At 39.4% G+C, this 27,469-nt stretch overlaps 1 protein-coding gene across 2 annotated transcripts; it reads left to right on the plus strand.

Annotated features, from left to right (window-relative positions):
• The first annotated feature begins 1,755 nt into the window (after nucleotides 1-1,755).
• Nucleotides 1,756-25,645, plus strand: ECI2 (enoyl-CoA delta isomerase 2). Of its 2 annotated transcripts, XM_063161348.1 has the most exons (11): nucleotides 1,757-1,876; nucleotides 10,787-10,974; nucleotides 14,693-14,855; nucleotides 16,112-16,210; nucleotides 17,899-18,090; nucleotides 18,806-18,875; nucleotides 20,230-20,332; nucleotides 21,049-21,169; nucleotides 23,229-23,318; nucleotides 24,150-24,293; nucleotides 25,105-25,645. In XM_063161348.1, the coding sequence occupies exons 3-11, from the start codon at nucleotides 14,733-14,735 to the stop codon at nucleotides 25,258-25,260; spliced, it is 1,098 nt and encodes a 365-aa protein (XP_063017418.1). In that variant the 5' UTR covers nucleotides 1,757-1,876; nucleotides 10,787-10,974; nucleotides 14,693-14,732; the 3' UTR covers nucleotides 25,261-25,645. The 2 variants fall into 2 exon arrangements, with proteins under 2 accessions (XP_063017414.1, XP_063017418.1); XM_063161344.1 differs by lacking the exon at nucleotides 10,787-10,974 and having other exon boundaries at nucleotides 1,756-1,876.
• The last annotated feature ends 1,824 nt before the right edge of the window (nucleotides 25,646-27,469 follow it).

The raw sequence follows: 27,469 nt of genomic DNA on the forward strand, positions 1-27,469 counted from the left end.
TGCTTGATTAGGGGAAAATAAGGATATAGATCAACAGAAGTATTTACTACAGCATCTTCAGGAGAGTGCTCTTAAAGCCTTCTGCAAATGTGAAATAATTTCACATCACAGTCTAGTGTAGCAGAGATGGAAATTGTTACTGAGAGGCTAAAACACAAATAAATACCTGCTTTAAGTAGGTCTGCTAGAAATGTAAACCAATAAAGGTTGTTTCTGAAATTGAGAAATGCTAGGCTTTTAGATCTGTAATCATGAGTAAAAGTCATATATCAAGTTCAAAGAACACCCATACTTGAAACCCAAGTCTACGTTAGAAAAAGCCAGCTACCTGTGATTTGGTTCAGGTCACACATCATGACCTCCACAGTATAAGGGAAAAAATGTGCCATCCTGATTGCTGGTCTCTATCAGTTATGTAGTATTTGGAAAACTGTAATCAAACCCTTAAGAAAGGAGAACTCTGCAGATCATTAGCAGCTTCAGAACATTTATCCTTGAGGAGAGTCTTAAACACATTTACTTTTACGGAGAAGGGGGGGAAAGCCCCTGGACTAAAAGGTGATTTTATTAGATGTCTTTTGAAAGGAAACTAACAGAGCTGAGTACCTGAATTGTGAGGATCTTCAGAAACATCTTTCACAGAGCAAGTAACCCTAGCAAGGGAAAATTAAATATACCTTCATGCTGGAGCTGAAGATGAAAGAGCAAAAGCTAAGCAATAGACAGTGATATCTTTCAAATGAGATGGGGCAGACACAGTGTTTATTCTGCCCTTACACAGTGCCAGTGCCACTGACGTACAGACACCAAGTCAACCAGCAGCCTGCCAGATGATTTTTGTGTACAAACAAGAACACAAACACTTTAGAAGCTTTCTAAATAGAAACTTAGTACAACAAGTGGCTGTAATTAATGATGCAATGCCCACTACAAGTTGCTATTGGAGGGACTGGGACAAGCTTATGACTTTTCCCCCTGAAAGGGTTCCAGTTTCCTGTCATTTTGTTTTCCATTGACTGCTCTGGTGATCTTGGCCGACCACCAGGTTTGCACCAAAGCTGGTTCCATTTCTGACCCTGCAGAATTTGCAGCATGTGGAACTGCCTGGTCTTCTTGATACCCTTGCTCTGGGTGAGTTTAGGGTCTGAGCATCTCCTAAAGCACCTTTAGACTCACAAGTTTAGGGCACTAAATGGGATTTTATCCAAGGGTGCTGAGGGAGCTGGGGCACTAAGCTGCTCTCCATCATTTATTATCAGTAGTTTGGGAGTTAGAGAGGAGGAGCTGGAGAGGAGGAGACTCAAGGGTGACCTTATCACTCTACAATTGCCTGAAAGGAGGCTGAAGCCAGGTGGGATCGGCCTTTTCTCCCAGGCAACCAGCGACAGAATGAGAAGACATAGCCTCAACCTGCACCAGAAAGGCTTCAGGCTGAACATTACAAAGAATTTCTTCACGGAAAAAGTGAAGACATTGGAATGGGCCGTCCAGGGAGGTGGTGCCATCACCATCCCTGGAGGCGTTCAAGTGCACGAGGTTCAGTTAGTTCACTTAGTGCCATGGTTTAGCTGACAAGGTGGTGTTCGGTCATAGGTTGGACTCAGGGGTCTTTTCCGACCTAAATGATTCCGCAATTACCGGGCACATCTTTAGAGCGCTACCACACGCAGCAGGTCCCACCCGCGTTTAGCGACAGGGCGGAGCTCGGTCCCGGCCCCGCCCTCAGGCCGCCCTCTCCGCGGCCGTGGAGGCGGCGATCCATCCCGGGGCGGGCTTTGCCGTCTCCTCCCCTCCCGCCTTCATTTCCCCTGGTTATGGCGTCCGCGGCCCTGACCTTTGTCCGGAGGCTGTGCTGGCGGCTGCCCTGCGGGACAAGGTGGGTGCCGATCGCTGTGGGGCTGCCCGGCGGGGCCCCTCACGGGGCGGCGGCAGCGGCGGGCCCGGGGGTGTCGGTGTCGGTGTCGGTGCCGTGCCGGGGCTGGGCAGTTCCCGCTGCCGCCCGCCGGGGCTCGGCGTGCGGAGCCGCCCGTGCTGCCGTGCCGCTGCATGCCCCGGGCTGCATGGCCGCGGCGTTACTGCACCGGGCCGGGCGCCGCTCTCACCCCAAAAACGGGGAAAATCGCTTTCTGCTAAACTTGGGGGACCCCTCCGGCCGTGCCAAGCACCTTTAAGTGTTTGAACACAGCGTGGGAGTGGGAAACCTGTGTTTGATGCCTTCCTGAGGCGAATATTTCGCCGCCAGAAAACTTCTTGGTTAGGCTGGGGGTGAGGTGTCCATGCACTGAAATGTTTAAACGAGTGTGTGTTCGGGCCTTTTATTGTTTTCTGTATTTTATTTTGTCAGTCCCATAGATCATGTAATGATCCCATAAATGGTTTGTGTTAGAAGGGACCTTAAAGTTAATCTAATTCCAGCTCTCCTGCCAGGGACAGGGACACCTTCCACTGGACCCATTACTCAGACCCTCATCCAGCCTGGCTTTGACAAAACCAAGCTTAATTGTGTGTCCAGCTAATTAGGGCTCCTTGCTAAGACTGTTTTGGCTTTCCAGACAATCACACAGTATCTTCTATACCTTTATTTATTACATATTGCCTTTAAGCTGTTTCCAAATACAGTGCCACATGCAGGACTGTGCACTGCAGCAGCTGTGCGCCTTCAGAGTTAGCTGGGCAGTGGAAAGCAGAAGGGGTGGCTTGAGTTGCAATTACACTTGGAATTGTGTGATATACATTTTTATTGAAAATGGTTATATTGGAAATGCCACTGTGAAGTTGCTTGTATATGAATTAGAACCACAAAGTATGCCAATTCATAGATTTTCCTCCTCCAATCAAAAATAGCTCAATACTCAAGAAAAAGCAAGGTGTGTTAAGTGTACTTTAAAGTAAGCAAGTATATATATACACTTGTAATAATAATACTATATATACTTGTAATAATAATAAATAAGTAAACAAGTCCAAAATAGAATAGTGAAGCAGACATTGTCATACCAATAGATTTAAAGATGTGTGATACTCTGATTGGCAACAACATTCAGATTTGACTGTTATAATGCACACTTTCATAAATGAAATGGTTTTACTCAAGTATCCAAGTATGTCTGTTAGGCATGAGCACATCTTAGCCAGAAAACTGTAAGACATTTATGCATTAAATTGTAATATTTTTCACCCAAAGCTTTGTAAGAACTTATTTGAAGTAAGTACATGAACATTCTAAGACAGAGGGAGAAACAAAGAGAATTGTGTGACTTCTGCGCTCATTTAAAAAAAAGACCTCTCTATGCAAGCTTTCCCAGCTAAATGATATTAATTTAATGTAGCTAAGTTGTTACAATGAAAGTGAGGGAAAGCAGTTCTAAATTGGGAAAACACATAAAAGACTGGCTGCTGATCATCGTTAGGCTGGTGGAGTCAGATGTATTTGAAATGACAAGATTCTATATGAGACAGCAGTTCATAAAACAGTATTTATTAATACATCCTGAACATGGGTTCATGTTTTTAGTATTTAATCAGCTATTATAAAGAAAAATAGTACAATTTTTGTAATGCTGGAGCACCAGAAAAGTGAGCCTTATTTTCTGTCTTAACAGTATGCAAGAAGAATTTTATCAAAGACACTGGCAACATTGGTGTGCTGGTGAATTTAGGAAGCATTTTTTGCAGTCTAAACTTGGAAAAAAGACTCTTGTCTTTGAAACATTGAAAGAGGAAGACTTGTACAAGTATAAAGGCAAACCACAAGAATTGCTCTTGCTTTATTTTGTTTTGTTTTTCTGAGCAGGACATTCAGACATGGAACTGGGGGTTCCACAAGCTCTTCTTGTGCTGCAGTGTATAATAACTGTTGCAGTATATAATATTTCAAGTTTGAATTCATCTGAGGAGGGGGAATGCTGACACAAATGCACATTCAGAAGAGTCCTGCTGGGGCTGTCTGCATTTGACAGTCTTTGCTCTCAGATCTTTGAGGTGGGGACTCCGCAACACCACTGCTGTGAAGCCTTATCTGCACTCAGGGCAGGTCAGACAGACCAGTGGGCGCCAAATGCTTGCTGCTGGGAAACCTCCATCTGTGCTGTCCTTGTTTTGGGCGTTTCCTTTGTGTGTGATCCCAGCACTGAATGTCTGTCAGTGGCTGGGGGACATCTCCCAGTTTTATGTAGTTTAGCAGGGATCTGACTTGTATGTGCCGACACAACCTGGGGGAGTGGAGTTGGCAGCAGTGCCGAGAGTTTCTCCAAGAGCGCTCTCCTGGTCAAACCCAGACATAACATAGTCATTTTGGTTTCTGACTCTCTGAAGTTGTGCCTCTTGGTGCTGTATTTCAGGCTGCACTGGTGTGCCTTGCTCAGCTCTCTGATATTCCCTATCAACCAACATCTTTTTCTGTGACAGATTTCCGTTTATCAGCCTCCTTGGCTTGTGCTGGATTCTGTAGTGCTCAGGTACTCTGCTCCTCCTGCTCAAGATAACCATGCTTATCTTTGCAAACTTCCTTTTGGTAGGTCAGGTCTGTAGTTACAGTTGGTGTTTGTGATCTAAGTTATGTGGGTCACAGACCCTTGCCTGGCCACCAGAAAAGCAAGCAGGACACACTTCTGTTTTGAATTTTAAAATAGATTTAATAGATTTTAAACCTATTTTTTCCCTAAGCTTTGTCTTTTCTGTCTCGGTGCAAGTCAGTAGGAAGTTTAGAGAGCTCATCATACTTTTCTTACCTTTCAAGTAGCAATTTTTTTTTTGTTTTATATATTAAAGAAACCACTTTCTTTCCTTTTTTGAAACCTTGTGCCATTTGACTTTTGCAGTAGGTTTTTGCAAAATACAGGTAAAATTAGCTTCCCATAGCATTTTAAGGTAACTTTCAGAGTCTTTCAGAAAGGTTCTTCATTCAAGATCCACCAGTGGATCTTGAATTTCTCTTTAAGGGCCAGGATTCTGAAACATAACCATTGGAATAAACTAATCTGCTGTGTTTTGAATATTGGGCTTAACTAGTCAAAGGAATGAATAACAAAATTAACAACTAAATCTCTTAATGGGAGGCTTTCTGTGAAAATACTTGTATTAATTGCAGGGATTACTAGATCTTGTTTGCTTATGCTGCTTTACCAATACAACTTAAAAGACAAAAGGTAGTGGTGAGATGATTGGATAGTTTTTCAGAAAAGTGTCTTGGTAAACTTCTGTCCTTATGTAAGCACACTCTTAAGCTGTTTTGAATGGAAATACACACAGCAGTTAAAATCAACAAAATGTAATCCAGAGCAGCAAGCTGTGTGTAGTTGAGCTGGATTTCACAGTCCATAGCTAATATCAAGCCAAGGTGTGTGGAAATCCTGAGGATGGATTGTTGTGGAACACAGCTGTCTGAACAATCCCAGTTCTCTAGGACTCTCTTTATATGTGGGATGCTCCATCTTTGTGGTTCTTTTCTGGTCTCTTTCCAGTATGACCATGGTTCTTGTACTATGGAACTCGGGGCTGGATGCAGTAATCCAGGTCTGGCCTCACCAGTGTTGAGTAGAAGAGATTCCGTTCTTAATTATGAATAAAAATTGTTTTTTGAGGATTAGAAATATTGTGTTGTATGGATTCTTTGATGATTCTTTGGCCCTCCAAAAGAGCAGCTGCTGTTTTTCTGGTATGGTGTTCTGATAATATTTTTTCTGGCATAAGGTGTGGTGTAGGAGGAATTTAGCTTATAGAATGGCCAACAATTCTTGAATGATTTGGTCCTTGTGAGCTAAGCATTAAGCAGGGCAAATTTTAAATTTCAAATATGCTGTCATTTCATACCATGATACACATGCTTGTAAAATTCCTATGGCTTCAAACATGTCAGTATAGTCAGCTTGTTTCTGAAACAAAAGAATCTGTGTGGTTTTGTGTTGATTTTCTTAATTGCCAGTAGAAAGCCAGATGAAGCACCTTTATATTCAGAGGAAGAACTTCCAAGTTATATGGCTTGTCTGCCTCTTTCCCAGATCAATAATTCTTCATGATCTCTACAATGATAGCAGAAGCCAGTTTGACTCTGCCTGTATTGCATACCCACTTAGAGCTGGCACAATTCAACACAATCCTCTGGCCTCTTTCTTAGGAGATGCTGCTTTAGGTGCAGCCTTCTAAATGCTATAATTTAAGGATTTTACACCGCCTTAGTAAGACATGCCATGAAGTCCCTGGGTATGTGTGTAATTTCCATTTCAGATTACCAGATTTTTGTTGAATAAATTGCCCCAGGTCTTTAAAGACAACCTGTTGGTCTGTTTGATTGTAGGTGCTGGAAATACTGACCAAACCAAGAGCAGTGTGCTACTTTGTGTTTAGACCTAAAGTGTTTAATTCTAAGCTGTCTGAAAGAGATCTGGATTTGTGCAGAATAAGCCACAGGCAAATACTGCTTTGTTACTGTTTTGTTCAGTATGCTTTTTGTCCACCCTTATTGTATCTGGGTGTCATGGGTTCAGGAGAGAAAGTAAGCCTCAGACAAAATTTTTGTTTCCTTTCACTGATTCAGCTGCACTGTGAGGAGTGTCAGTGGGTGTTCTGAGGTGGGTGGAAGCTGCAGGAGCTGGTTGTATCCTTGTCAAGAAGCCATAAGCCATTAATATTAAAGTATACATGTTCTTGCTCTCCATACAGCCAACATGATTTGTCCCTGCAAGCCAAATCAAAATGGCATTTTCCTTTCTCCACGGGTTTTGAGTATTTATTCATAACTTTTTGTTAAGTCACCTTGGATAATGATGTGTAAGGAATGTATATGAGTTTGTTGCTCTCCAAATGCTGCAGTAAACTGAGTGGTTCTCAGCAAATGCCACATGTATGAGTATTGCAGCTCTATATTTTTTCTGCTGAAATTCTTATTTTTAACTTTAAAGTGTGTTTCTGTCTGTAAATCATCCTGCTTTTAGAGATGTCTTACACAGACTAGCACATAGAGGAGGTTCTCTCATGATTTAGTCATTCATCATGTCCAGTCAAGTCTGCTGGAAAGAGGGAGTTCCTGTGGAGATTTCAGGAGATGACCCTAGTGACCCTCCCAGCAGCTGTGATGAGAGCATAAATAAAATAAAACAAAACTGTGTGTGTATAGAGCACAAAGATCAGATCACTTCATATCTCAGGGAATGGTAATCTAGAGCCTTCATTTTTAGCTATTCTTTAATATTGAAAAAGAAACTATCAAGCACAGCTGAGCCACTTGCACTAAACAACAGTGATTCAGCACTTCAATTTGCCAACAGACACATAATTATCATCTAGTTTTTATATGTCAAAACAGTGTAGGAGTGTAAAATAGTAAAAGCTGATAAGGATTTATACACTAAACTTGTCTTTAGAACAATGCTTGAAACATTCTAATGTAAAGGGGATAATAATTTGGCTTTCATTTCTTTCTGTTTGTTAAAGTAGCAGTAAGTAAATTGTTTATAGAGTATTTGAACTGGTGTTTTCTACTAGTAAGATACCTTGGAAATATGAGAACATTAGAAACATTCTTATTGCCTAATAGCAGTAAATTTTAGTTACTCCATGCTGCAGGATAGTGGGGTACTTCCAGGGATTATGCTGGTGGAACAGGAAGGGATACATCTTGGGGATTTTTTAGGAAGGCTGGAGTTCTGTCTACTGAGTCATCAACTGCTTCATGGGGTTGCCATGGTTAATAAAACTAGGTATTTCCCCAAATGAACCAAATACATTGATTTCTAGAGAATAACTTTGATGCTGATAAGAACAAGGACTGTGAGCACACGTGCAAGAACTCTGAGCAAATGTAACTCTAAGCATTGTAACCAGCTGATTAAGCTGGTTCATTAAATGCTTTTAACAAATTTGTTCTAACGTGCCATGGTCAGATCTGTTATCTCAACCCTTTGTGCCCCACACTGGGCATCAAAAAGGATTGTTGTGGTTTAACCCCAGGTGGAGTACCCTGCAGCCACTTGCTCACCACCTCCCTTCTCCTAGTGTTTACTCCACATTTCCCAGTATAAGAGAAGAAACTTGAAAGGACAGACCTAAAACTAAAAGCCTAAAGCAATTTGCCTTTATTAACGTAAAAATTGTCAAGCTGAGGTTGCTTTTAACATTATACACAGCTCCTGTTTGTAAGAGAATCTGTCTATACAACTTAAAGGAAGGGGTGCTTTGCAGCTGAAAGTCTAACAGCAGCAGCAGGCATTGTTGATTTGATAGGCACACATGATAAAGTAATTCAATAGCAAGAAAAGAAAAAAAAAACAATCTGAAAAGAGTATATGGTGAGAAGTGTGTATAGTTGATATGAATTTCTTTGGGAACAGCCTGTAATAAGATGGCATAAAGAAAGAAAGATTTACCTTTCTTCTACAGCCAGAAGAGACTATCCAGAATTTATCTGTAGATACACCATCTAAACTCTCCATAGCTCTCCTTTATTTTTCCAACATTAAAGGAGCAATGAGTGTTCCAGACATGCCACAGGATGCTCATTTTGCTTTAGCATTTTCAGTGCCTCTTCTTTTTCCCAGCTCTGGTATAGGTAGCTTATAGGGGGAGAGTAACTGGAGAGATATGGCAGAAATGAGCCCTCTCACTTTAAGCAGTATAGGAAAAGCTCGTATATTGCTGTATAAGTGCTTGGGCTATGTAAAAAATTTATGGGTCCTTAATGTTACATTATTATCTGTTTGGTTTCAGTAGAATATAATCAATGGCATGATGAATGATAACTTGGGGAACCTGCAGATTAAAATTTTCTAATCATTTTTATGTTAACAGCATAGACAATAGCTTCCTCTTGTCAGCAAAATAAAGTGAAGTCGAACAAATTTACTGCGTGCAGAGAATGCTGCAAGTGAATATGGAAAATGATAAATATTTTCCTGGTTATTAAGGAAGCGTGGTACTGCTAATGCTTTGCTCACTGTCATGATTATTTGGTAATTAAACTTTCTTCTTTAAATTCTTGTTAGAGATTCTGATATGAGGACTTGGTGGGGGAATGAGAGAAGTTGGGGTGTCAGGTCAGACTCGAGTCATTATTTTCAGATGGTTCACTCGCTTTCTCATGGTTACAGTTTAAACACAGGTTTCTATTCCCCTTACACTCCTCATTTCCTAACAGTTGCTACAATTGCCAGTAGTGACAAGCTTTTCCACCACCTGTGCTCCCTGATGTAGCTGAACTGATGATCCAAAGTTGCTATTCCATCTCCAGATCCTTTTTGCCCTCCAGGGAGAAAAATCAGGAAAATTTTAAGGGAGGCTCAAAGTGAGAGAAGTGCTACTGAAGGAAGGGGAATGAAGCCTGAAGCTGGTTGGAGTGGTGCTGTCCAGGCACCAGCAGGCAAGGACTGCCCCAGTGACTTTGGCAGGGGGCACGTGTGGTTCCTCGCTGTGGATGGATGTCCCCACAGCAGGACAGGGAGCAAGGAGGTCTGGTTTGGGTGCTCTCCTCCTGTGTGACTTCACAGCAGTCTCTAGGAGCAGCGCTTGCTGGTGCTGGGGCAGGTGAAGCTCTTGGGATAGCTTTTAGGCTCCTGAACCTTATATAAAAATTGGAGGTCTGGCTGGCACCTGGAAATCAGGTGTGGGTTGGGCTGGGAGACATGTGCTGTGTCTTCTTTGCAGGGGTTCAGGAGAGGCATGCAATCAGAAGCTTGTTTTAGGTTATAACCAAGCACTGAGCACCGTGAGGTTGGTGGGAATTGATTGCTTTGTGTCATAACTAAAAAAAACAAAAATACCCATATAACTCTTCAAACAGTGCCAGCAAACCAGGGTTTCATGTAATTTTCTCTTGAGATGGAAAGAACATGAGCAGAAATAATGCTGCTTTGTGATGCTGCAAAACTGTGTGTGGGAAATGGCAAGGGGTGGTTGCCATGCCCTTCACTGTTCTGCATGAGGATAGTGTGGAAAGAGCAATGGAAAAAATGACAGCACCTTGAGATCATGGCAAAGAAGGGATGTTGTACACATGGTGTGAAGTTTTATACATAATGACAAAGGATGTTGCAGAATTCTTCCAAGTGACAGTTTAATGTGCTTCTTGCTTCTAACACCACTTCCTGTTCTTTTTCTTGCTTGTCTCCCTAAAGCTACTTAAAATAATGTAAAATGAGTGTTTTCCATTTCTGCCAGGAGTTTTAAACCCATGTGTATCTAGCACCACCCGCTGCTTTTAATCCTAATAGGATTTTTAACTGCTTTTCTATGTGCTTTATTTCCCCAGGATCTACTAATGTTTAAAAGGAAACTTGTACTAAGTAAATGGAAGATAGTTTTCAGGTATATCCCTCCCTTTCTTTTGCTGAGCGTGTCTGATATTTCCTGTGCAAAGAGATCTTTTGACTTTTATTTAATCTTTGAGGAGAGTATTGTGATGCTTTATAAGTTAGAAAGTGAGCAGTCAGTATTTTACAAAAAGTTGGAATTTTTAACTCTTCTAAAGTCCTTTTGCAAGGGACAGAACTACACAGAAGTGAGAGGCCTGCCTTTAACAGGCTCTGCAGTCTTTTGTGAATAATATAAACAGTGAGAAATTACTTTCAGTGTGATTGCAGTCCTAAATTTAAGAGACATTTGAATGTTTATTGCGATAAGGGACATTTAAGTGAGCAGGTGGAGTGAATAGGGTGAATGACGAGCCTCCAAGGAATCCTGAATGACTGAATGGCAGCAAAGAGATGTCTGAACCAAGGGAATAAATACAGAATGGTTGTCAACCTGCATGTTTCAGGTTCAGACAGTGATGCCCAGGATTTATTTCTTTTTTCAGAGTGTACAACTTGCGAAGTCCCCAGTGACTGGTCTTGCAGGAGAGCACAGGCGTTTGTCATGGACTCTGACTGCGCTGCCAAGTTGTGACTCATCTTGCTTCTGTCTCTCTGGTGGGAGCTGGCTTTTTACCCAGCTGGGGGAGGTTGCCCAGCCCTCACCACTCTTCTGTGGCTGCCTACAGTGAAGGTAATTTGTAGCAGTGGGGCAGTGGCAGCTAACTAGGCACTTGGTGCAGGGCAGTAAACAGGAAACTTTGTGAAGGAAATGATTTCACTTTGTTGCAGTGAGTAGATGAGAAAGAGAAATACAGAGGGGTTTTTGGTTGCCTTTTGTAGGCTTCTTTTTCTGCTTGGATTAAAAGCCTGTATGCCAGGTTCCAGGCTCTGTGCCTGCCTGGTTTCCACAAAGTCTTGTGTGGCTGCTGAAGTGGGGCATGGATTTGCCCAGTGAGTGAGCGGGAAGGACTCAATGTCACAGCAAGGGAGCAGCAGATGGAGAGAGCCAGCTGTGGCACGCTGTACTGCAGCAGCCTCTCCTCATTCTCTGTCCTTGGGACTGTGGCATGGCACCACTGTGCAGTGCCAGAGGTGGCAGTGCTGCTGTGCCAGCTGAGAGGAGTCATCTCCTCACTCTGTGTGATCTAATTGGGATTGAGGGGCTTTCTTACTGCTGTTTGTGTGTGCCTCTGAAGAATTAAGTCCTGCCCAAGATGAATTAATTGTGAGATAAATTAATTTTTCCTTTGTGTTTTCATCCTTTGTTGTTATTTTAATAGAGAAGTCATAGTAATCAGCTTAGCCTTAGCGTGCTGAGAATTGATGAGCATCTGTGATGTGTAGGAAATGTCTGTAGAGATCAGAAGGCAGAAGGAATGGGGTGAATCATCAATGTCCTGCAGAGAACTGAGCTACAAGCAGCAAGGAAGAATGAAAGATAAAAGGCCTTTTCTTGTAAACAGACTTTATTGAACACCTAGGTTGCACAATTTCCTATTACAAATCAGTAGGTAAGGAGGAAAAGAAGAATGAAAGATGAAGTATTTGAAGCGGATAGATAACAATTGTACCCAAACATTTAACTAAGAAGCAAAAAGTGAATATAACCAAACAGCAAAGTTCCTCTGAGCCTGGACTTACTGAAAAATCATTCAACTTTTTTGATTCACCTAATTGTTTTCTTATCATCTAACTTCTCTCTTTTGCATCCTTAATAAGGAGTAAGTAACTGTGACCTGCTGAATGCAAAGAAACTCAAACCAAACCAGCCTTAACCACAAATATGTGTGTTCATACCTTCAGACCAGCTGCTATGGCATCCTCCTCTCCCTAGCTGCTCAACTTCTGTGAATTTGTGATCATTATCAAATTGTATATAAAAGAGATTATTAAAGCCTTTTTATGATACTGACCATAGCCAGGCTGGAGTGAAATTCAGATTGTCAAACATGGTGTAAACCCAAATCTCCATTTTTAGATACGGGCTCTACCTCAGTTCTTCCTAGACTGACAAGAAGATTTGTAGCAGATAGACAGATCATCTTGGGTACAGTAGCATTCCAGTAATTCCAAAGGTGGATAGCAAAATTGAGGGAAAAGAAAGCCAAACCAAAACAAACAACTGCTCTTCTAGCACGCTCATTTCTTCTTCCTGTTAATGTGGCTTTAAAAACACATTTGGGAATAAGAACTGAAATGTCATATTCTGAGACTGTAGGACAGACTAATGAAAGAGATGCAGTGTTAAAAATCCTGTATCTGTATCCATTTAGGTGCACTTCTTCCTGTTGAAGGTATTTCTTTGGTGCTGGAAACTGAGTCCACAAGTTGGCTAAATAACCTCCTGGCTATTTAAGGGATGAACTTGTTAAACTCTGGCAGAGTCTTCTGAACACACCAGCTTGAATGCTGGTTACAGTGCGAGTTGTTTATCCCATGTGTGTCTGGGTGCACTGCTATCTTAATAAAAGCTTACAGCTGATCAGCTTAAGTAACAGGACTTTCTGTTCTTGCAGCCTTTTCTGATAGCCTGTTCCATTTTGTATTGTTCAGATAGGCTTCTTGCTACTGGCATAAGGTTTTGAAGGAAATTTTGAAATCCTTTCACTTTGAAAGAAATTCTGTGTATAACAAAAAATATTCTTTCCGTGTCTGTCATTCAAACTTGGTTTCTCCAAAATATCAGAACTTCGATTTTATTAAAAAAGAAGGGCTTTGGGTAATAGAACATAAAAACAGTAGGTCTTACAAATCTTTTTATAAGACATCATCTAGCTACATAAAATTAGAGAGGAATAAAATTAATGAGGAACAGTTCACATTCTTCACACTTCCTGCCTGCAACTTCTAGGTGTTCAGCAGAAAATAAATTTTCTTTAAGAAATAAGAGCAATGAGGACATTTTTGAGGTAGGCAGTAGAACATCTTTTAAGTTCTCATTAGGTGTGTATAAAAAGGCAGCATTTCCATGATGTTTAAATGATTGTCCTGTAACTGAAATATTAACATTAAATTGATTAAGCATTCTGTCAGTCTCCGTTGAAGATACTCATTAATTTTTAAATGAGACTGATTATAAAATCTATCATATATGATGTTCTAGCATGACAGGTGTGTCTGTAAGTTAGAATAGGGAAAGTTGGGCCTTTTATCTTTTTACTAGAATAGAGAAGAAAGGTTCATACATAAACTGCAAACATTTTAAAAATAGTAAAAATGCTTAATGTATATTGCAATTTAACAAAAAAATAAAAAAAAGCTGTGACAGCATGCTTTTGCCCTCTTGAAATAAATGAAAATTTTAAGACTTCTTAGCTTTTGAGTCCAAACTTTACAGAAGTAAACCTGTTTTTATGAAATATTATAGAATTGGGTTAGGTTTGCTACTCTTGGGGGAGGTTTTGATGGAACTGCCTTTTTCTGGTGGGAAGTTATTCTCCCAGAATATTTTGACTGCCTTTCTTTTTCTTAAGCTGGTTTACTTACAGTCCTTTTCCAAAGTACATATTGAAATTAGTCTTCACTTGTGCTGCCCTGAAAGGAGAACCAGACTTTCAAATTCAAACGTTTCTAGCTAGAAGCACACCCACTTGAAAAGATCACGAAGAGCAGCCAGGCTGCATGCTCATCTTAATTAATGGATGTATCAAGCTGCTAATCATAGAACCATTTAGGCTGGAAAGGGCCTTTGAGATCATCAAGTCCAGTACTGCTAAGCCCACCCCTAAACCATGTCACCAGATGCCACATAGACACATCTTTTAAATACCTCCTGGCATGGTGGCTACACCACTTCCCTGGGCAGACTCTTCCAATGCCTGACCACTCATCTGGATATTAGGAGGATTTTCTTTGCCAATCTAAACTTCCACTGGTGCAACTTGAAGCTGTTCCCTCTCCTCCTGTTACTTGTGAGAAGAGATTGACCCCCACCCAGCTACAGCCTCCTTTCAGGCAGTTGTAGAGAGTGCCAAGGTCCCGCTGAGCATCCTTTTCTCCAGGCTAAAAAACCTCAGCTCCCTCAGTTGCTCCTCATAGGATTTGTGCCCCAGACCCTTTGCCAGCTTTGTTCCCTTCTTTGGACACATTCCAGCACCAAAATGTCTGCCTTGTAGTGAAGGGCCCAGAACTGAATGCATTATTCAAGGTGCTGAGTGCAAGGGAATGAGATTTAAATAATTAATAAAAATTAATAATTTCCAAAGGTTAATTATATCACAGCAAAAGCAAACTTCTAAAGCAACTTTCTTGTGACTTTTAATACCTTTCTTCTTGTTGTTGTTCTGATCAATGTTGTATGTAATGTTTCACATTTACTTTAAATGTCTTGAAAAGCAGTGTGTTTGTTTCTCCTCTAGTCTTTCACAAAAATGAAATAATGGGATCTTTTTTTCCCCACTTACTCCCAGGCCAACTCAAGCTGTTTGGGTTCCAGCAATTCACCTGCACATGACTGCAGCTACCATGCAGGTCAGCCAGAAGGACTTCCAGAAGGCTCAAGAACAGCTGAAGCTTTTGAAAAAGGATCCTGGGAATGAAGTGAAGTTGAAACTCTATGCCCTGTTTAAACAGGTAGGCATAACTTGATTTATTTAGTTTGGCAAGGAGTATTTTTAACCTGAGGGGATGGGCCTGTAAAATTTGAGATACTGGCTGTATGTATTGTGTGTTAACAGGCTCCTCATTTTATGTGCTCAAATTGTGTTCCTGAAATGCCAGCCCCTTAAAACCTAAATTCTGAGGGAAACCACACCTGGTTTTTTTCATGCTTTCAGTAGAACCTTTATTCAAAGAAATAGAGCAAAATTGCATCTATTGTGTGATACTTTCCATGTAGTAATATTGATTCAGCTTTGGAAAATGGCTTATGCCTAGGAAAAAAAAGAGTAGGCTGAATGCTTCCTCTTAAATGTCTTCTATCTGCAGTCATCTGGGCTTGTAATATAATGGTGTTGACATTTGAAAGTTGGTTTCTGGGGTTTTTTCCTCTATTTTTTAGTATGGTCATTGTAGGCTTTGTTTGGGGCTTTTTGTTTGTTTATTTTTAATTCAAGGAACTGTTCCTCCACAGTTCAAGTGAAGGTTATTCTTTACCACAGCATGAAAGGAGACCTTTGCAGAAATAACTTTATGCCCATAGCAGGGCTTGTATTGGTATTTCATGAAGTATTTGTGGATCAGGACTGACTGCAGGGTCAGTACAGGCTGTGGCTTGTTGTGTTGGGAAGGCAGTCAGTAAGTCATTTAAAAAACCTTAAAGACAGCTCTATTGATTAATAATGGTGAGCTCATAAATGTCTTCCTTTCCTCTTTCTCTCTTTTTCCTGCCTCACACTTGAAATATTTCTGTCCAATAGTTTATTTTTCTTCAGGAAAAGTGATGATAGAATACTTCAGGATAGCTCAAACTCTTGCAGTTCAGCTGGTCCAATGCCCTTGCTCATAGCAGGGCAGACTTTGAAGATCCAAATTAATAGTTCCTATTCAAAGGTCCCTTCACACAGGTAATAAGTCTTTAACATTCTCTATAAGTATAAAATTTTCAGAGTTTTTGTGGCAGGAGAACTTTACATGCATGGGGGTTTTGGAAACCAGTCTCATATTGGCTGGGTGATTCTGGAAGCCAAATACAATATTAGAAATAGCAGACACTGAAAACCTCACATTGTGTGAACTGTCAGAAAATTGTCCAACCAGTATTTCTTCTCTCTCAGAGCTGAATTCTGAATCCTGATCAGATAGGTATTCGGAACAGACATCAGATTTTCTACCATGTCATCTGAACTTTAATCAAAGGTTTAAATAAGTCTGTTTCTCTCTCTTTTCAGGCTACTGAAGGTCCCTGCAATGCTCCAAAACCAGGTATGCTGGACTTTGTCAAGAAAGCCAAATGGGATGCATGGAACTCTCTTGGCAATTTGTCTCAGGTGACAAAACCCATATTTTCTCTTAGATACTTTGTAGATTACTCTTCCTTGAAGTGCCTGGTCTTTAAGTGAGTGGCTGATGACTAAAAATATTACATGTTAGTTGAGCATCTCTGCTTCAGCCATCAAAATGTTTCCTGCTGTATTCCTCTATCACTTCACTGCTTCACTCTTTGGAGGTTTTTTTTTTGTGTGTAAGCAAGCCTAGTTCTACATTATTACTGCCAGCTTGTATCTGTGTAAGAGATCTGAGGTGCTGACTTCCAATGAGAATAGTGGTTTTTTGCATTATGGTCCATTCTGCTCTTCTCTTTAAGAAAGATGGATTGAACTTCTCAGTTCTTATAACAAAACACAAATCTCTGAATGTAGCATATTCATAGCTTTGCCATTTTAAAAATTCAGTCTCTTATGCTGTTGACTAAAAGACTAGAAAAAATTGGTATATTGAGAACCTCTCTTCATTCTTTCTTTCTTTCTCAATATATCTTGATATTTTTAGCATCTTTCATAACCTTTAGAGAAGTCAAGTGAAGCAAGCAGGGAGAATAAAGATGCAGAGATACATAAGCATTCCTTTTTCATGCAGGCTTTAGTATGTCTGCACAGAGCTGCCATGGTTTCCTCAGCTGCTATTAAATGAAGGAAACAAGCTTTTCAAATCATCTGTATCAGTGCTGCATTAGGCCTGCTGCTCAGTAGTAGTTGCTGAGCTCAGTCTCAAAAAGATTCTTTAATATAGAGGAGGGGTTTTATATATTTTCTTTTTTTTAAAGAAAATATGGTTGCATAATCTCATGAGTATAAGATATTGTTTTGCTTTGGATTTTTTGGGGTGCATTTTGATCTTTTGTTTAGTTTGGGGTTTTAGGGTTATTTTTGGGATGGCCCTGCAGCTTTTAGGAATAGTCAAGAAATACTTGAGGTAAAGAATTGGCTCCTCCACTTAGAGTGGAGAGTGGATAGACAATTTCATGTGCTACTCATTATGGATTATAGAACTGTTCAAAATATGTTATCCTTTCAAGCCAATAAGTTGTAACCACCAAGTACTTAAAAGTCTTCTAAATTATTGCTTATTTTACAAATAGGGAGACAGAATTCTTTAGGCTTCTGTGTGTCATGTTAGGGCTAAATGAAAACTATTGTCTTCAAGCAATTTTAAAATGCCATAAGATCTATTTCAGTGATCTTATTTTCAGCAATACATATTTTAAAATAAAAACTTTTGTTGGAGAAATGTCTGACTGGAAAGCAGAAACAAAGGATCCATAGAAATGTGTAAATGCTGGGAGTATGACAAAGGTCTCTCTGGTAATCTTAATCATGGGTGGGAGCACTCTTCCAGCAAAATAAATGTCATCATCCCAGCATCTATGCACTTTCATTTTGTGAATCTATTGCTGCTGCCTTTAAGGTGATTTAAAGCATGTTCTGCGGTGCTCAAATACAACATGTTCCCCTCCTCTCCCCCCTAACTGGAATATGTTATAATGAAGATTTTAATTTTCTTTTCCCTAAAGCAGTCACCTTCCCCTCCTCCCAGGTACCCATTTTATTAGTACTGTACCTGATTTCAATTGTCCCTTTACATAATCTTGTGTGTGTTATTTTCTTCTTACTTCTTAAAGTTTTTTTTTTGTTTTTTTATCCTACCTTATTTTTAAATTTCTTGTCTTTTGTTACAGGATGATGCCAGACAGAAGTATGCTGACCTTGTCTCAAGTCTGGTGTCTGCAGAATCTGCTCGCCAGAAGAAAGAGGCTTCTCCAGAGGAGGGCAGACACGATGGCTATGAAACATTAATAGTTACTACCAAAAACAATATCACAAAGATAATGTTTAACCGACCTGATAGGAAAAATGCCATCAACCATCAGGTAAAAAAATGAACTTGGGAGGATTAATGATTTTGTTCTTTCTGAAGAAGCTACTTTAGTCTTTAAAGGGTCCTCATTCAGCTAAAATTTTACAGATTAGGCTTTTCTGTGTCTCTTGATTTCTTTCAAACTTAGTATAGGATTATGGTCTAGAGCAAATTAAAATAGGAAACTGCAGGAAGACTGGCCTGTGTTTTGGATGCAAGATTGGACTGCCATGTTGAGTATAACAAAGCATTTGTGCAGCCTTTGGCTCAGTCCTGCTGGACCTATGTGTAGGTGATCTTCTGTTTCCCACAGTTATCTTCATGAGTAAGTCCATCCTGTTGGAAGCATCACAATCATCCTGGTTCACAACTGCAGAAATACAAGAGCAGGGTCTTCACCCCACTGTTGCTGATTCTTTAGTATGTTATTTTGTCCACTTAAACTGCTGTATTGAAATTAGCTCTTTCATGTCAGTGCTTGTTCTTCCAAAGGACTTTATTTTGTCCTTTAGATTTGCACTGTAAGTTTTCAGTATTGCAAGCGTGTGTCTTTATGGTCTGAAGTACTTCACATGTAATACCAAACTTTCTGTGCATGACAAATTTTTCAGCATTTAAAAGGATGATAGCTAGTCTGTCTCTTGAGTTCCTTGTTATCAGTGTCAATCTCATTTTTAGGTTCTTTTGCAGCATCACATTTGTACTTTGTTGATTTTCCTTTTATGCAGATGTACAGAGAAATTATCAAAGCACTTGAAGAAGCTGGAAAAAATGATTCTACCATAGCAGTTATTACTGGTATGTTTTATATTATACCAAGGTATAGTACTGACATGAAATACCTACCTGTGTTTAGACTAAGGTAAAATTAAGTGAGAAAATCCTTTCCTCTATTAACAACCAAAGGTTTTCCAAAGTGTTTTGGCAAATTTTCTTTAAGCTGGTGTTTTAAATTTTCAAACAAGCTTGCTGTTACGTCAAAACATCTTTCTCATCAAAACATCTGAGAAGATGGATATGGAATACTCCTAAAGGCTTTATTACTTTTGAGTTGCTGCCTATCTGGCCCATCCTCATTGCAGAAAAGTGTCTTTTTAGGAAATTAGCCAAAACTCGAGTTTTGGCTGGTAGCTAAGTAGTGTGAATTCAAGGTGAATTTGGGCTTGAACCTGTTTACTCTGAGGTAATTGCTTGCAAATTCCTCTCCACTGTCTGCTTTACCAACACCTGGTTCCCATTCCCAGGATGCTGGATTTCCTTTCTGTAGCAGTGGCTGTGCACCACAGCCCTTACAAGATAAGAAAGGCGATTCACACAACTGAAGCTGGAAAGTCTAACACATTATATAGCTGTGAGTCAACAGCAAACACCTCTGCAAAACCTTTCTGTTTCTTTTCACACAGTGAACAAGAGCACTGCAGTGTAAAGTAGGTCCCATCCTGTGACATCCTCATGGAACATAGGGTGATTTAGGCCATTGAGTCATGCAGGAGTCAGCTTTTAAATGCTTCTTGCTTTTTTGGTGGTGCCTCAAATTGACTTATACATTGAATACCAACTTATCTGTTTCTTACTGTGATTTCAGTGCAGTGCTGTCAGTCTTATCCTTAGACTACTGTGCCTTTTTTCTAAATAGATCCTAAAAATGTGGAACTCTACCATATATTAAATAGGTTATTCTATCTCCTTTTGATTTCTTCATCGGTTTGAAGGTGGGTGAAGGGAGATGAACCAACTTACATTTTCATTGTCCTGTTTAAAAAAAAAGTTTATCACATCTAATTGTTTGAATAGTTGCAAATTGACAGAAAAAAAAACCCCAAGAAAGTCTGCAGGGAAAGAAATAAAATATTTTTTCCATCTGACAGTTACAGAAAAAAAAAGAAAATTAATTTTCCCCATGAAATATTTCACAGCTAGCCTTCTTTGGCTTTTACTGATTGTTTTGTTCAACAAATTGACAGTCAAAACATACATTTAAACCCTAGATGTCCTTTAAGGTATTGTGTATATTTTGAGAAAATCCCTCTAATTTGTTAATGTTATTAGACACTTGGGATAAAATTTTTATGTAAATTAGATAAATGAAAGCTTCTCTTCTCTTTCCTATTCAGAAACCATTGGTGCATTTACTTCTATGTGTTCTCTGCAGGAAATGGAGACTACTACAGTAGTGGAAATGATCTGAACAATTTTGCTAATGTCCAGCCTGGTGAAATGGAGAAGATGGCAAAAGATGGAGCAGTATTACTCAAGTAGAACATCTCAGTTTCATATGTACATAAGTTATTGTAATGGGAAAAATATAATTTGCAGGCATTGTTAGAAAACAGCAGAAAACTCTTACATAGGCAGTGTTCTCTACACCCAATGCACAGAGAAGCCAGAGAAATGGAGTTCTTACAACACTGTCCTCTTTTGGAACATGTTTTATTTTGAGAATGCGTTTTGCACCTCTTGGATGGAGAAGCAGCTGTCAGATGAAACAAAATGCTGTTTCTCAAACGTGTGCAGAAGAGCTCTAGGGAATTGTGTGCTGAGGTAGCATTACAGTGTTTGTGCCTGTTGGGGCTTCACTGCAAACAGAGTCTGTGAAGGGAATTGCTGTCCCATGGGTGGAGTTGGGATGGATGCATAGGCAGAGGGCTCTTGTCAGTGTGCTGTATTCAGCAGCTGTAGCTGAAGAGGAAAACACTTCCATAACTTGATCACAGGAGCTAGAAAAGCTCTGCTGACATGTACATGTTTGATTCTTAGTTGCTAAGGAAATGCAGCTGTTTCAAATAGTTCTTATTTTGTCAGAATTAATTTCTGAAAGGCTCAAAACCCATACATTACACAGTTTCTGTCTAGCTCATGGGGTTTGTTATGCAGTGTCTAATTACGTGTTTTGCAGTTTGTTTATATTGGATGAAAAACACTTGAGGTGTGTCTCATACATCTTTCATCTTCTGTTTTCCCTTCTCTCTAGAGACTTTGTGGGTCATTTTATCGATTTCCCTAAACCACTGATTGCAGTGGTAAATGGCCCAGCCATTGGAATCTGTGTAACAGTCCTTGGTTTGTGTGACCTTGTCTACGCTTCTGACAGGGTAAGTACATTGCATGGCCTATCACCAGACAGTCTTAAAGCTTCTTTCTCTATTAAATACTACTTGATTTTGGATAATCTGAAAGAAAAGAACACTTCAGAAAAGTCTAAAGGCTTTGTGTATCACATCAAGGAGCAGCTACCTGTATTAATAAACAGCACAGGGGTGTATCAGCCCCTGATTAACATACATGGAATCTCCCATGCTATAGTTATGCTTATCAAGTTAACGACTCCAGTTCAGAGATTCTTTTCTAAGAGCCCCTCTTCTAAGATGGTGTGAAATGATGTTTGAAAGGGGGAGCAAAAGTTTATTTTGGAATGGAAGTTCAGTAACTGGCTGAAGTAATTAATTACAGATCACTGATGACTGTGTCACTCCTGACATATGCTTGTATAATGTGCATGAATTATTCAGTCAGTTATAGCCCATAGATCTCTTTTTTTTACTAGAGAAATGTTGGCTTCTTCCTCTTTCAGCCCTCTCATCTGATCTTTTTTTGCTACAGGGTGAACCTATTTTTCCCTGTTTCTCAGTTTAAAGAAGTCTCCCTTGGATGGCCTTAGCCATCAGTGTACTTAGCCTATTAAATATATCTCAGGTTTACCTTCTCTTCTCAGTCCTTTCCTTTTTTTGAGCTGAACAGCTGCCAGTTGTTCAGCTTTTCCTCATGTGGCCTGCAGTCACATTCCTCAGGACTCTTTCCAATTGCCCTGAGTCTCTTTAAACATAGTGCTACAAGCTGGACACATCACTCCAACTTGTGTCTTACTGACGTGAAATGGAGCAGAAGAACTTCTCCACATTCTGCAGGCTGTATTTCTGATTTGACATCCCACTGTGTTACTTGATTTACATACTTGTGATCTGATCAAACACCTGGATCCCTTATTGCAAAGTTGCCAGTAAAGCAGGTTTCCCTATTGTGTATCACATGCTACATACCAAGTTGTTCCCAACAAACTATAATTTGTCCATCAGTAGTATCTTCTTACTCATACCTCTCAATTTTATCAACACTATTTGGAAGTCTAGTCACTTGCCCTGAACATATCATCTCCTTATAGCCATAAGTTAGTATGGATTTAGTTGAAGTTTAATCCAAATACACATGAAATGTCTTGTCCTTCTTTCTTGAATGGCTTGAAGTTCATACTTGAACTTCCTTTTACTTTGTGTACATAATCATTGATAAATGCATCTTATTTTTCCTTTGTATTTTTCTAAAATCTCTAATTGGTTTTAAAGCTAATTATATTAGTTGCATACTTATCTGACATAGTTTTCACTTTCTGTATATTTGTGTTTAAAGTCCATGGCAAGCTTATTATTTAGAGTCTGCTGGTACCTTCCTACCAGCACTGGGACAGCTTTTGCTTGAACCCTTGGTAGCAGTTCTTGGAGGATTTCTGCAGGATCTAACCTAGCCTTTCACTTAGATTATCTTTCATGACAGTTTTCCTATTGCCTTCAAATTTATTGAAGCCTTCTCAAAGTTGATTGTTGTCTGTTCTAACAGATTGTTCACTGTTCAGTTCTGACTTGCAATTATGGTATTATTTTGTATGACTCCTTGCTGCATTTCTGGCACAGGCTCTTTTTAGATTTGCTTAACATTTGGTGAAGAAGATTCAATGACTAGAATTTTTCAGGAGAAGAATAATCTTGGTGTGCTTCAGAAAGGCAAAAATGCTTTTTGCTTCATAAATTATTTGGAATATGTATTTAATAACATTTAAGGCAAATGTGCATGAACATCCTTTCTGTAAAGATTTTGCACCTACACATTAGTTTCTCTAAGCGCTGTATTGAATTAATGTAGCTCCATTAATTGGGTTGTTGGATGTGGAAATGGAGTTACACAAAGTTGCCTCTGGGGTGCACTGAAAGGATGAAGCAATGTTACCAGATGGTATTTGAAGGCTATTGTGGCAATAGTTCAGCTGTGTTTGGTGAACTCTGTCTCAGTAGAAGATTTAAAATGAAAATAAAGTCCTAGTATTTCAATTCCATGCTTTGATCTAAGGTTTCCTTTATTTTCTTCTGTTTTTTTCTCCAGGCTACATTTCACACCCCATTTAGTCAACTTGGGCAGAGCCCAGAAGGATGTTCCTCTTACCTGTTTCCAAAAATTATGGGCTCAGCCAAGGTAAGAATGTCTGCACAGCCTGTGGGATCATCTGACCTTTGTGTGTTGGTATCTTGTGGTCTTCTGTCCATACTCCTAATTTCTCTGTCTATTCTAGAAATAAGGAAACTAATTTATAGTAAAAAGAAAAAAAATTTAAAAAAAAAAGGGAAAAAACCCTGAAAAATGAAGAGACAGCAGAATCTTTTTTTTTTTCCTCAGAACACCATAAATCCTTTTTGCTTCTTTTGATATCCAACAGAAAAAATCTGGGTAGTTTTAAATACTTATCTTATATTTCATGCATTAATATAATGTATTTTTTTGAGCAGGGTTTAAATCTCTAAAGAGCAGAGCAAGTGCTTCATAGACATCCAAGTACCAAGAATAGTCTGTTCAGTGAGACACAGCCTGCCAGTACATGTTCTAGAAATTTTGGAATCACTGCAAAAGTGAACAAACACATTTATGATGAGGTAATTTCAGATTGCAACCTTGGAGCTCTGCTCAAAAGACATGCACAGTCCTAGTGAACAGTAGAAGCTGTAGGCCAGTCCCTAGTGATGGAGCCCAGGGGTTGATTCTGTGTGAAACTTGCATAACCTCTTCCTTATGGCCTGGAGGATGGGACTGAGTACCCTGCTCAAGCAGGGCCTTTGAAGTAGACAGTGTCTGGAGGTTCCTTAATAATTACAATAATAATAATAACCACCTATTGTATGTTCTTTTCAGAGGGCAGATATTAACAGGCAAGAGAGTAAAATGAATGTGATGTGGAAGCATGCAGCTTCTCTGTCAGATAACTCAAGCCTTGTGTCTTGTTGAATCACACTTTATTTTTTTTTTGTATAGGCAAGTGAGATGTTGCTTTTCAACAAAAAGCTGACTGCAGCAGAAGCCTGTGCCCAGGGACTTGTGACTGAAGTCTTCCCTGACAGCAGTTTTCAGAAGGAAGTTTGGGCAAGATTAGAAGATTTTGCAAGCCTCCCCAAAAATGTCAGTATTTTTAATTTTTCTCCACCTTGTAAGCCTGTAGCATTCTCATTTCTTCTGCCAAACCTATCCTGTTGCTTGCTTTCACTTCATCCTTAATGGAAATAATGAGCCTCAATATATTTTCCTTCAAGCACAGATTGGTCCCTCTGCTGCTGAGAATCAGGTCCTTCTCTTCTACTCTGTCGGCATCTAACACAGTGCACTGTCCACAGAGATGCAGTGGCTGAAAAGCTTTAAAAATGTACTGATTAATCCACCTGTGCAGTGCCTCTGTGAGTGCCTTAGGTGGCTTCTTTTAGGTTTTTATTTTGGCAGTATTTTATATTTAAGAATCTTACCACTGGTTCTGCAATATTATTATAGAGTGTGCACTCTGGGTACTCAAGATGACACTGAGTGGCTTTAATTTTTTGCTGAACTCAGTGTTCCTGCTCCCTAGTTCAGGATTTCCAAGACTACTGAAGTCATGGTTCTTGTGTTTCCTTGGACAGGAGGAGACTGGTAATGTGAGTGGCATTTGGCACTGCAGACAGTTCAGTGGGTTTTGTTTCTTTGGCCCATCTACCCTGATTATGAGCACTTGTGAACAAACTGCTAGTTTGCTTCCCATGAACCTTCTTCCACCTTATTAGCAGTCTGGGGAATTAAAAACAGCAAATATTTCCAGCAAAAAGGTTCACTAAAAGCTAAGAGATCTGATGTTAATGCATTTGGGTTAGGATTCCAGTGTGGGTTTTGTATTTGCTGAAGCATTAAAGTATAAAAAGAGAACTTAACTTACCTTCCCAATGTTCCTCTCTTTCTCCTCCAGTCCTTGGCAGTGTCCAAGCAGCTGTTACGAAGTTTGGAAAAGGAGAAGCTCCATGCAGTCAACAGCAGAGAGTGTGAAGTGCTGACAGAGAGGTGGTTGTCTGATGAATGTGTAAATGCTATTGTCAGCTTCTTCCAGAAGAAATCAAAACTCTGACCTTCATCAGTAGAGTAATTCACCATCTGGCATCACCTCATCATTGATAAACTTCCTCTTCAAATAGTAATTCTTATACCTTTCCATGTGGTATATCTGTTCTGAGTACCAGGTCAAACCTGGTTCCCAAAATTAATACACTGTTATGTGCCTTGGATCCATGATGGATGTTTAGGTTGGGGAAAAAGGTTCATTATTCTGTAGGCATCAGTGATGTTTCTGAATAATAATACTAAAGCAGGTTGTCTTCTAAAGGAAGCAAGAGATTCTGTAGCACTCTGTTTTGATAGCTCTTCAATAAATATCTTATGAATGATTCTTTTCATTTGTCTGGGGCAAAGGAAATACTGTATTAATAAAAAAATAAATAGAAATATTTAATTACCGTTGTGGTGATTCTTATTCTTTCAGTGAAACATCCTGAGTGAGAGGGCAACTAGTTCCTGGGAGCCCTGTTAATGTAATAATCTTACAAAAATTCACTTGACTTCACATTCAACTCAAAAGATGTTTGTTTTGAGCTTTGTGGGTCTAATCCCTAATATATTTTTCCATTAATTGCTTCATTTAACTCCTTTTCTGTGGAAAAGTGTGATGTTTTTGCTTTCCTCATGGGAAAATGCAGCCTGTGATAACCTGTTGTTGGATGAAACAGCAGAAACAGGGATGCCTTGATCAGTAGATGCCAGCATACCTCTTACAGCAATGGAAGATAAACCACTGCTCTCTGTGAGTAATAAGAATAAATCAACATTACTTCTAGGGAATGGAGCTCCTGTGTGGTTTTGGTTAACTTTTGGAAAAGTTAAATCAGTGTCTCAGATCACTTGGAAAGTTCATAACTTCTATGTTCACAAAATGTTTGTTTCAAATTAGCATCTTTAGTAATTTATACATATTTTATGGGTGTCTGGTATTAAGAACAATGAAGTCTGATGAATCTCTTTATTTACTCCATACAACAAAGCAGCAACTTGGGATAATTTCTTCTGAAATACAGTCACGTATTAATTATATCTATTATAATTAGACTGTTAGAATTATATAAGTGTTCCTGAATGTTCCCTTCCAAGGCATTACTGTTGGATGGTGCCCATTTTCCCAATTGGGGAAATTAGGAAAATTGCAATATACAATAGGATTTGGGTCCTGCTTGGCACAGTGATACACACACCTATTATCTGCCTCTATGTTTGTATAGAATCACAGGTAAATAATCAAATGGACCACATGAATACCAGAGGCAAGATACCAGCACCAAGCTTCAGAAAATAGGGTGTTCTAAGCTTACACTGATTAGACCTGCAATATTCATTGATTATATTCTTTATAGTTACTGCTAATACATCACCTGTTTGACTAAAAGCACATTTGAGACCAGCAATTAGAAATCCAAAGTCTGTCAGAACCCATAAAACTCTGCCTATAAGTGATACACTCAGTATCTTCAGGCTGCATTATGAAGCCAGTTTTTGTGTTTCTAACATTGAATTTACAGTGAATATCCATAACAAGTGTGCTGTGTTGAAGTGCCTCTCCATTGTTCCAGCAGGATGTGAGCACTTCCATGAAGGTAATGTCATAGACCTCTGAGCTGAACAAGGTCATAAAAGGTTTTCAAACAGGTTAGAATTTATGATGAAGAACTAAGCTATGGTCATTGTTAAAAGGTTTCCTACACCTTTCCTGGTGTAGGAATTACAGACAATTATGCACATTATATAATCTTATAGAAATCAAGAAAAATGTCTACATTTGCAAGATTTTCTTTAAAAATTCTTTTTCTTTGATTTGCAAGCAAGCAAATATTAAAATGCACTCTGTATTGCCTGTAACGTGTACGTAATGTCAATATCAATTGGTATCAATACATTTTAGCCATGAGTAGGTGGAATATGTTTAGAATGCAACATGCAAAACCTGGGGAGGAAAAAGCAAGTCCAAAACCTTTGTCCTTTCCTAAAATCCCCAAAAATCTTGTTTGTGCAGACCCAGCACTTGAGGTATGTTAAAAGCCAAGTTCAGCTCGCTGAAACTAAGTTACACACTAGTAGCATGTTAAAATTTTCTAGTGAAAAGATACAAGGAAAAAGGTAAGTCAGTAATTTCTGAGAAATGTTTTCACATCCACTGTTGTTCAAATTGTTTTTTTTTTTTGCAGGACTCTTGTGGACCTTTTGCTAAATTTGAGGTTATCTGAACATCAGTG

The sequence above is a fragment of the Melospiza melodia genome, chromosome 1, assembly GCF_035770615.1.
Source record: "Melospiza melodia melodia isolate bMelMel2 chromosome 1, bMelMel2.pri, whole genome shotgun sequence".
Classification (NCBI taxonomy): Eukaryota; Metazoa; Chordata; class Aves; order Passeriformes; family Passerellidae; genus Melospiza; species Melospiza melodia.